Source organism: Galeopterus variegatus, unplaced genomic scaffold (assembly GCF_000696425.1).
Source record: "Galeopterus variegatus unplaced genomic scaffold, G_variegatus-3.0.2 Scaffold2225, whole genome shotgun sequence".
NCBI lineage: Eukaryota > Metazoa > Chordata > Mammalia > Dermoptera > Cynocephalidae > Galeopterus > Galeopterus variegatus.
Window position 1 is genome coordinate 157,620 of NW_007728336.1, and position 11,586 is coordinate 169,205.

At 41.0% G+C, this 11,586-nt stretch overlaps 1 protein-coding gene across 1 annotated transcript in view; it reads left to right on the forward strand.

Moving 5' to 3' along the window:
- The window catches only part of DHX32 (DEAH (Asp-Glu-Ala-His) box polypeptide 32), a 41,834-nt gene that overhangs the window by 18,369 nt on the left and 11,879 nt on the right, over positions 1-11,586 (forward strand). The window contains exons 4-6 of the mRNA XM_008580961.1: positions 2,189-2,434; positions 3,724-3,823; positions 3,915-4,073. Coding sequence (XP_008579183.1) covers positions 2,189-2,434; positions 3,724-3,823; positions 3,915-4,073 — 505 coding nt within the window. The remainder of the gene's footprint in view (positions 1-2,188; positions 2,435-3,723; positions 3,824-3,914; positions 4,074-11,586) is intronic.

Here is an 11,586-nt window from a genome sequence, read left to right on the forward strand (position 1 = left end):
GAATCAAAATCAGAGGCCGGGGTCCTGGCACCAGGACTTGGGAAGGGACCCCTGTTGGTGAGGCTCCTGGTCTGTCTCCAGGGACCCCCAAGTCCTCTGCTCCCAAGCCCAGAGGGAAGGGTGTGGGAGGGTGTGGGGAGGGCGAGAGCAGCTGAGCACGAAGAGGACACCTCCTCTGCCCCCGCACCCCCAGAGCCACCTCCCGTCCTCCGCCACCCTCTCTTGCCTCTCCTCCTCCCCGTCCCTCTACTAGGCCACCGTGTAGGCCTCTGGCTGGAGTCAGCAGGTGTCCTTGAGGCTGGCTCTGGGGCCTCATTTACAACTCTGACTGTCCCCAACACACTGGATTCATAATGATGGCGGGAACACAGGATCATCGCAATGACAAATTTCACAGGGAAAAAGTGAAGAAAAGCAGCCTGTGGTGATCAACCCCCACCCTGCTGAGCTGAGGGGTCACCATGGATTGTCTGACTGCCCCCAGCGCCTCCCTCAGGACATTTCCTTTGTCCAGTGCTCATATGCCTTTTAATTTCTCAGTGATCCTTGCATAAGATGTGAGGTAAAATGAAGTGAGCAGGATTATAAAAACGGAGAAATAGTTTGGTTCTTATTATTCCAATTGGCAAGTTTTCATTCATTATGATCAATAGTCATGCTATTTGCTTGGTTTAAAAAAAAAAAAAATCTTCCCCAAGTAAAGCAACAATATGCAGAAAAAGGAAATATGAGCAGGAGAAGGTGCCCGTGAAACTGCTGATGTGGAACTGAGTGGAGTGGCCCCGCCCTGCTTCCTGGTTCCTGCTTCCCAGGAGCCTTCAGCAGATCAGGAGCTCTTGGAAACAGCTCACCCCACTTCTCAGAGACTTGTGATGCCTCGCTCTTTTTCTAGGCAAATCTGTCCTCTTACAAAACCCTTGAGTTAATTCAGTCCCTTCTACAAATGGTATGGAAAGGAAGGAGACAAATGGAGCATGGAATGGAGCCTTTAAAACTATAATGATTGTGGGCCGGCCCGGTGGCACACTGGAGAGTGCGCCGCTTGGGAGCGCGGCGGCGCTCCTGCCGAGGGTTCCCGCTCACTGGCTGAGCGCGGTGCGGGCGCAACACTGAGGGTTACGATCCCGTTGCCGGTCCCCGGTACGGGCGCGACACCGAGGGTTGCGATCCCGTTACCGGTCAGTAAAAAAAGACAAAAAGGAAAAAAAAAAAACTATAATGATTGTGGGATGTCATCTTTTTTACTAAGATTTTTAGTAAAATCTGATGAATCTAATGAAATTAAATGGGGCTATCTTCTGTTAAGGTAGAAATTTTGGAAACATAAAAAGGAGAAAGAATTATGTTAAGTGACATCTATTTTATATGAGGTTCTAAAAAACTAGTTGTGATTTGAGAAATAGGAAAGTACTACCTAAAATCCCTTATCTTTTTGAGTGTTTTACACCAGTTACTTCTATATAGTTTCATGGCAAGTAATTTACTCATTTTCCCAAACATATTTGACAGTGAAACCTTTTAAAAGGATGTTTCTAAATGCCTGAATCATGCAAAGATTTAAATAGCAGTGACTATTTCATGCCTTCTTGATTGCATTTCTGCTATATTAAAATGCTAATGATTCTCATCTTTAACGTGTAAAAGATAGAAAAATAAATAAAGAGCTAATGGGTCAAAATAATTGTTAGAATGACCCAGATGAAGATACTGTTTACAGGCTGTGTTTGTATAGGTGCTTTTATAGGAAACCTAGAGACTGTGTTATAATTCTTAGTTCTGCCATCATTAAAGCACAAGGATGCCTCCTCATTGATTGAGAATAACTTATGTTTACCTGTCATTGTTAATGGACATGGGAAATTGCATCAATCTAGAAATATAGCTGGGTAAATACATAAAGGCAAAGATAGTACATTTCACAAGAAGAAAACTATTTTGGACTAGAAGCAATGAAATTGCTTATAAATTATTTTTAACTTTCTTAAAGGAGTTTTCTTATCCAGTTACATCTTCTTTTCTTATTTGAAGATACACATAAGGCAACAACACAGGCATGTCTTTCCATGTATACATTATGCAGTATTGCCTAACATTTTATTTAATTCAGACTTTTTTTTTTTAAAGTAGTGAAGTTGTTTGTATTGTGCTTTATTCTCATGGATGATATACGTATTTTTTTTTACTTCAGGATATTGAAAGAACCTATGAAATTGTCTGTCAAGAGGGATCTAACTTAAATCCAGATCTTGGAGAACTGGTGGTGTTTCCTTTGTATCCAAAAGAGAAATGTACATCATTCAAGCCAATTGATGAAACAGAAAAAAGATGCCAAGTTTATCAAAGAAGAGTGGTGTTAACTACTAGCTCTGGAGAGTCTTTAATCTGGAGCAACTCGGTCAAATTTCTTATTGATGTGGGTATGGAAAGAAGAAAGGTAATTATTATCCAGTAGGTTAAATAGACTGCTGATAGTTGTTGAGTACCAGTTTCTTGAGTTCCTACCATTTTATTGACCAGAAAGTGAGGGTTAACTGTTTGGTCACGTGTGCAAAGAAGAATTATTGCAGCCAGTAACAAAAGTCTTGATCACATGTTACTGTCTTTCATTAGCATGTTTGTAGTCTGGAAATAAATTGATTGAGGTGCCAAAGGAGAAAGTTTTGAGTAAAGACATCATTAGTAAAGCATAAAGGTGGTGGTACTCCTTGTCAGTATTTTTTCTTTAGATAAGGTACTAGCAAAACAAATAATTTCACTCCTAAACTAATCTGTTATTATGTACATTGGATATTTTTTGATAGTCCCTTTATCAAAGTAATTAGCATCTTGCACCAGGGAATTTACTAGAAATTAGTTTCAAGGACACTGACTTTAATTTTAGCAAATTCTGCCTTAAAATTGGCATAAAATTTTCATCCTAAAATTTAAAAAATATATATTATTTTTATCACTACCTTTAAATAAAAAATTAGAAAAAATGAAAGTAACATATCTCAAACTCTCAAAGACACTGGGACTTTAGAAATCATAGCATTTGAGATCTGAAAGGAACCTACCAAATAGTGATTCATTTACCGTTGTTAGATTTTGACTAGCTTTTATCCCTTCAAGAGACTAGGAGCTTCCTAAATATCCTTGAGTTACTGTGACAGAGTGATCCCAGTGGTTATGAAGGTTCCCCTGGAACCAGTTAGGGTTGATCTTGATTGAATTAGTCCACCATTCAGAGAACCCAGGGCTACCACTTGCCCCTTAAACCACACATAAGAAAAATCACTGTTAATGCCATGCGCAGTTTTTGTATTAGCTGTTATGGCTGGAAAATCTCAGAGTATGTTATAAAGATGAGATCACGGTTGATTTGAAGAAACACAGCACGGTTAGTGATTATCCTTTTCTCCATGTGGCATATGAGTATCCGTTATCATTCGCTAGTACAGTGCGTTGAGAACTGACAGCACTAGTATTTCAGCAGATGATGCAGAGGTCCTGGAGTTATTGAAGCTACAATGAAAGCAGACAACCTTTAAATCCATTTATCAAAGCACTTGCAGTTTCCATCTCAAGGCAAGTGAAACAATAATAAATATTGTACAAAGAAAATGAGTCTGTAGCAACATTTCATGAAGTAAAGCACTTCACTCAGCACAGTCACTTCAGGTTCAGTGAGCCTGCTAAATCTTGAGTTCTCGGAAGCTAAAGATACTGTCTTTCCATTTGAAGGTGTACAACCCTAGAATAAGAGCAGACTCACTTGTCATGCAGCCCATCAGCCAAAGCCAAGCAGAGATACGCAAGCAAATTCTCGGTTCATCTTCTTCAGGTAGCACTATAGACACAGAAACTAAATGACATAAATTTTTGTATGAAGGCGACACAGATATATTAAGTCCATTTTCCTTGATTTCTTTTAGGAAAACTTTTCCGTCTGTACACTGAAGAATTTGCTTCCAAAGACATGAGGCCACTTAAGCCAGCAGAAATGCAGGAAGCCAACCTAACAAGCATGGTGCTTTTTATGAAGAGGATAGACATTGCAGGCTTAGGCCACTGCGACTTCATGAATAGACCAGGTAGCTTTATGTTCATGTGTTAGCAGGGCATGTGGGCTGAGATTTATCTTCTTACCTCTTGCCTCTTCCCAGTGCTAAGAGCAAGGGGTACTTAACAGTACTAGCAAATAAAGGGTTTGGTTTGTACTGAAGCATTTTTCCCAGAAGAGGTAAAAATTCTCTGAAGGTAAATTAAAAAAAAAAAAAGCCTCTAGGAAATATCTGTTCTGACACTGGAAAATTAGTCTTTACTGAAGCATTTTTCCCAGAAGAGGTAAAAATTCTCTGAAGGTAAATTAAAAAAAAAAAAAAGCCTCTAGGAAATATCTGTTCTGACACTGGAAAATTAGTCTTCCATTGAACACAAGCATAGGGAGACTGGACTAGGCCAGCAGAAAAAAGGAAGGAAGTGTAAAGGTAAATCAACAGAGGGTATTCTAGATTTCTCAGCAGCTTGGAGTTTCTTGGAGGAGATGTCTGCAGGCAAATGGTCCTTCCTTATGAATCATACTATTACCTGTGGAAAATCCACTAGCATATCACTCCTTTATAATTTTGGGCAAACTTTTATTTGAGGAAGGTAAATTTTCTAAACTCAGGACTGAGACTTTATAATTACGTTCTGAACTGTTTTCTCTTAGAAGACTCTCTTCTCTAATGAGTTCACTGAGAAAAGCCCTCTATCCCAGAAGAGGATCTGGCTTTCTCCCTTCTACTTAGTACCATATTTTGTTGGGACCTTTGCTGCTCCTGCAGCTGGCTGCTTAATTAAAAGCCACCAGAATGCTAAGTAAAAGGCTAAGGAAACACAAGAGCAGGTAGCTTCAACCTGTGTGACAGAACTGGTAAAGCCACAGGGCAAAGTGATGCCATGTGCTCAAGAAAGGAAGCCCAAATGGTTTCTTCTGTGCCTCAAGGTCTCTTCTCCATTCCCAGTCAGCTTATCCTGTCTGCTGAGTAAACATTTCTTCAGTGCTGGATATAGAATCCAGAAGGTGATGTTGGCTACTTATTTTATTTTTTTAAATTAATTAATTATTTGTTGGTGGCTGGCCGATCCGGGAATCCGAACTCTTGACCTTTGAGTTACAACACTGCACTCTAACCAACTGAGCTAACAGGCCAGCCCCTGGCTATTTATATTTAATGTCACCAACTACCTGGTAAGGAAAGCTTGAAAGCAGCAAATACTCTACTTATTCTTGTCCATTTAAACACCTGTCTTTCTCTCAGGAACAGCAAGACCAATAACATTTGTATGGTGTTTACTGATATATTAAATCATTTAATACTTGCAGCAACCCTGTGAGGTGAATGCTATTATTTGCTACATTTTACAGATGTGGAAGCTGAGTCACAGAGAAAGTAGGTAGCTTTCACAAACGGAGGAGGTTGACTTCAAACCCAGACAGTGTGGTTGTGGAGTCATCCCAACCACTCTGCTACAGTGTCTCCTCAAAACAGACCCCACTGGCGTAAACATAGTCCCAAATAGCTTTCCTGGTCATCATGCCTTCTTTTCCTTCTAAAAGTTCTCTGGTTCTGTCTCCCCTCCTGCCTCCTTCCCCCCACCCCCAAGCCATCATAGAGCAGGTCAGATGCTCCTCACTAAGCCCAGTCACCAGGGACCTAGAAATGCACAACATTGAACACCAGTGAATATAGAATATGGCACTCAGTTCCACCCTTCTGCTGCTGCTCCTGAGGACCACAGAGAGCTCTAGCCCCAAGGCAGAATCACTAAGCTTTCACAGGCAGCATCCTTCCCACTGTCCAGATCAACGCATAGGTTCCCTTTGGAACTGTTGCTTTGTCCTCTGCCCTGCAGCTTAACTTCTAAGTGGGTATTAGAGTCCCGTATAAAGGCTCCTGATTTAAAGTATTGATTGGCCTTCAGTAGATAGTGTAATTTTTTTTTTTCCTTTTTGTCTTTTTTCGTGACCGGCATTGGATCGCAACCCTCGGTGTCGCGCCCGCACCTCGCTCAGCCAGTGAGTGGCCGATCTGTATGTGGGATCCGAACCCTCGGCGGGAGCGCCACCGCACTCCCAAGCAGTGCACTGTAGCAGTGTGCCACCGGGCTGGCCCCAGATAGTGTAATTTTTACGTGTGCTTTATAAAAAAGGAACTTCCTTCGTTTTTCCACACTTTAGGCCACTGGTTGAAATTTTCAGTATGTTTGTCAAAGGAATCCACGACAGTCTATTGGTCTGGATGCTCTGGTGTTCCTGGCATTTATCACATGTGCACAAGAGAAAGAAGGCAGCCGAAAGACATTGTAAACAGAAGGTCTACTTAAAATAGAACCTGCATAATTTCTAATTTTTTGCAATGCTTTCTCTTTGGTCATTTTGTCCAATGATACCAATAGGATTTATAAGCACTTGAGAAATATAGGTTATTTTAGAGTTACTCTTTCTCAAATTTTTATGGTAGAATTTAGAATAAGCCATTTTTAGTATGAGGAGGGCCACCTAAGGATGCTAATCTTTTAAACTGGAAAGAAAAATAGATTGTGGAGACAGTATATTATTATGCTGACCTGGAAAAAGAACCTGAGGTACTGATAAAGTATCAGAGAGTTTATTTGAGCCAAATGTGAGTGACTGCAGCCTGGAAAAACACCACCAAGTTGCCTTCAGGTGCTTTCTGAAGGGCCAGCAGAGCTTCAGCAATTTTTGTAGTCACAGAAAAGTGAAGAACAAAGGGGAAAAAAGGAGAAGCCTCTTTCTTAACTAGCATCTCAGTTTTTCTTTTGGTTCCATGGCATTACGTAGTTTAGTGATTGGCTCATGGTTACATCCTATGTGCAGAGTAAGGATCACAAGATACATTTTCAGCATTCCTAAGTTAATACATAGACTTTTAAAGCATAAGTCTGGTTTTAAGCTAAAAGTAGACTTGTGGTAACAGTTCCAGAATGTGGATATGACTGTTGCCCCATTTCAGACACCTGAGCCTTTTTAGGAATTTAGCTGACCTAAGTCAGAACAGATTTCTGGTCTATCAATTGTAAGAAGAGCAATGCTGAAGTAGATAGTCCAAGAATTTCATTTTGGATGGGCCTAAGAAACTGTGTCACCTGCCACTTTAGGATGCCTCACCAACATCACTCGAAGTTGTCTGTATCTGGAGATCACGACAAGTAGATCCTGCTCATCAACAATGCTGAGTCCTTCCCTAGAACCTCTTAGGGAGTTTTATGTTGGACTCTCCCAATATACACCTTGAAAAATCAATTACTTTCAGGAATCCTTTGGAATTTTTAATTTTTATAAAAAAGATTGTTACCTAAAGGAGCAATGGATTCTTGGAACCAAATGAGTTCCTCATCTCTTCTAAAATAGATGTCTTTCCTCTGTAGCCATTTCACCCAGTTGGAGCTATCTGTTCCTGCAATAAAAGGCTTGCAGGCTACTGTTCTGCAAACACATGCAGTGTCCCTCCCCCATTTGCTGCCCTTTGTGCTAAATCTCAGTGAAAATGTGTGGTGCCCTGGAAGCCAAACTAAATAGGAGTAATAAACTAAAAGCAGTTGAAGCCCTGTTGGAGGCTATTCTTGGGCAGAAGACTCTGGCTTCCTCAGAGTTTAGGAGATCAAGTTCTCTGAGCAGTGTAAATTAGAAAGTTCTTTGAAATAAGAAGAGGCAGAGGCTGGGAAATGCAGAGGGGGGAAATACAGAGGCAGAAACTTGGAGGCATGCTGGAAAGAGAAGCCTAAATGAAATATATGTAAGGAAGACCTTGAAATTTAGATTCCAAAGTATGTTCTACTCTAGCTCTGCTCCAGGAGAAGTTAGCACATGACCTGGGTAACAGCCAAGGGTCCCCAGTCCTGTCTGACTCAGAGCACATTACCCAGCTTTTCTTTGCTCATATTTTTTCACCTGAAAAAGGGGGTTCATTAGGACTGCCCTCTTTCTAACTAGTTAAATTGATGGATATATTTATGATAAATAAATCTAAAAAAAGAGTATCTCCAAAGATACAGTCATAGAATGTGATATAAAGTCATAAAATGTATATGGCAAACTCAGATCCAATTTATTTTTCTTATGTAGAACTTAGAGTGATAAGAGTGGTGGCAAGTTAGAAAGGGAGCTGGGTAGGGACATGGGAGAGTGGGTCATGTGGTCCACACAAGCTGAGAGATACTGGCAGCTGTATTCCTTTAGCCATGATCCCTTCCCTTTTGAATCATGAAGCCACCCTCCTTCTGGCTTTTTCTTCTGGTCCCTGAGGAAGGAGGAGTGTGGAAGGTGAGGGTCTCTTCCACTTTCTCACTGGTGACCTCAGAGCTTCAGATGGTTTGGCTTTTGTCATAGATGGATCAGCTATGATAATCGTTTCATGAACCTTCCTCTGGAGAATGTAGGGGAGGAAAAATGGTTTTCCTCCTCACTTGGAGGTTCTTTGGATGAGCTATAAATTAAGTTGATATAAGATCGATTAACAGGAAAAAAACCATATTTAGTTATGTACATACGCACAGGAGTCCCACAAAATATGAGACTTGAATGTCGAAAAAAACCATATTTAGTTATGTACATACGCACAGGAGTCCCACAAAATATGAGACTTGAAGAAGAGTCAGATGACTGAAGCTTATAGGGTCCTGAGCTACAGAAGAGGGGCTTGTACCTCTGGGGGTTGGTGGTGACACAAGTTCTGCAGGATGCAGGGAGGAAATGCACGGTGTGCAAAGGTTGTCTTGTTATGTATGCAGACAAAGTCTCATTTATTTATGCAACAGGTAATAAAAGTTGCCTGCAACTTTTATCTTTTTGAAATTGTCTGCTTCTCCCTGGAGCAGAGCTAGAGTAGAGCGTACTTTGGAATCTAAATTTCAAGGTTTTCCTTACATATATTTCATTTAGGCTTCTCTCTCCAGCATGCCTCTGAGTTTCTGCCTCTCTGCATTTCTCAGTCTGTCTTTTCCTGGTATAGATAATTTTACTGATGTAAATTTCCTTTATAGATTTCTTTTCAAAAGGATAGCTTTTCAGAACTACTCCTGTGTCTTCCCTTTCTCATAATGACTGGCTGAAAATATGCCAAAGAAGTATATATTTGTGATGGCATATTCTGGTCTCCTACAGTTGGATTTTGGGGGTGGTATGTCCTGAACCCCAACAAGAACATATTTCATTTTTAAAAATTGCTCTTTCAGCCCCACTGCTCATCTCTTAAGCCCAGGAATCACCACCTGTTGATTTCCTAGGCATCTGCTTGCTCAGGATAGAAGATGCTCAGTGCACTAGAAATGAAGGGAGATTTTTAAAAGCAAGCCCTAGCAGTGCAGTAGCATTCCTTTGTTGCCTCTGTGGTCACCCTCTGTGCCGCTTACTCCATGAAGCTTAAAGCTGGGAGACAAAGGGGTTAGGGTAGCAATTTATTTTTGTCTTCTGACAATACACACATAACTATTTTCTGCTGTGCTTGGGGAAAATACAATTGTGGATTAATTCTGACTCATCGTTTTAGAAGCAAAAAAAAAAGGATGCTCACAGCTGCTGCATTTAATTCAACTTATAATTGAAATACGCAAATGCAGCAAACTTGTTGCCCTTTTCAGGATTCATGAACCATGTGAAAATGAATTTGGCATAACTAGGCTGCAGGCTATTAATTTAATTCCCTCGATATGGACCTCTTTTTTAAAAAATCAAGTTTTTTTTTCTTCCTTGGCTGCCTGAAGATTGAACTCCATCATGAATGACACAGTCACTGTCAATCTGGGTCAGGAAGCTCAGGACCAATTGACCACTTCGGTGGAAACAGATGGTATGAGACTGCTGTTACCCTGGGAAGGCAATGGTAGCTACACAGGAAATTGGAGAAAAACTAGCTAAAATGAACCAGACTACACCAGATGTCATCTTTCTCTTCAGACTCAGAACTCATTTTGGTGATGGCCAGAGGACTGGCTTTGGTATGGTCTGTGATTCTTTGGATTAAGAAAAATGAATCCAAACACAAACTACCAGGCATAGCCTGTAAGATAAGACGAAGACTTCAAGAAAGCAGGGAAGTTCGGGAGTCTGTGATTCTTTGGATTAAGAAAAATGAATCCAAACACAAACTACCAGGCATAGCCTGTATGATAAGACGAAGACTTCAAGAAAGCAGGGAAGTTTGGGTAAAGAATAAAGGTGGGAGGCTGCAGTGATGGTTCTGGCAAAAAGAGCAGTTAAAGATTCTGCAGTGCCTTCACCTGTGGTGATGGTGCAGCTTTGTCTCCAGAGGACTCGTAAATCAATTCATCAGGATCTTCTAGAACATCGTTTATCACACTAAAAGCCCAGTTTGCAAGTAGACAAGAGAAATATATGTGCTTGTTTGTAAATCACTAGAAACTCAAGATTTTGCTTTGGAACCTACAAAGTGATCTTAAAGTTTTATAGTTTATACTATGAGGAGAATGGGAGGGAAACAGGCTGCTGGCTTCGCCTTTATACTGTGGCCCTCGCCAGTAGCTACGCTGCAGATGTTTGTGTCTGCAGGCAGGTCTTATGCTGCTGGGTGCCACCCATGCAGCCTGGAGAGGTAAGCAGATATACCAGCAGGAGGCCACGGTCTAGGTTTTTAAGTTAACGGAGATTACACTATTACCTCTTTAAAGGCCACACAACACTTATTGCTATATTCAGATGAGGGGTAAAAAAGAGGGGCAAGTATGCTAAAACAATTTTGGAGAGCCAGCGTGTGAGGATCTTGGAGCATCCTGGAGGCAATAAAGTAAGTAATTTTACAGAAAGTGAAAAAATCTGGGAGAGATTTCAAAAGGCACAGAATGGAAGTCCTTTTAACTATTGATACCAGTTAGGCTTTTCATGGGTCTGGTGATCGTGTGGTTGGTTTAAACCAGTGTGTTTTTGAGTGAAAAGGGATGTTGTTTATGCTTAAGCTGGGACAAGAGCTGGAGACAGGTGCCATCCTGGGCAAACTGGGACAGATGGCCGCCTATATTTAGGGAACTACACTAGGACGCTCTGGTCTTGAGCCAGATTTCCAAGGATCCAAGCCTGGCCCTGGCACTCATTAGCTGTGTATTATTCGGCAAATTACTTAGCCTTCTCAGTGTCTCAGTTTCTTCATCTGAACATGAGGAAGAAGTATTTCGTTCATCAGGTTGTTAAGATAAATTAGTTAATATATGTAGGCCCCTTAGAAAAGTGCCTGGCATATAGTAAGTATGAAGGTACTTCAAAATGTTCATGGAAAAATAGAATTGAAAGATGAGTCTTTCCATGCTCTTTTTGAAGTACCCTCATACTTTAACTGTCATCTTCAGAATAACTCCTGCCTGAGCTCTGACACACAGGCTAGTAGGCCCTGAGCTGCAGAAGATCCTACAAAAGGCAATTTTAATGGGTGTAAAAAATAATGACCCACAGGTATTAGGAGACACCAAATTGCCTCTGAAATAGGCTGGAGCCTCGGGAAAGCCATGGTAGACAATAGCAAGAGCACTGGACTTGGAGTCCAGTGTTAGGTGGACTGGCACAGCATGCTGGTTCCAAGTTCAATGCTA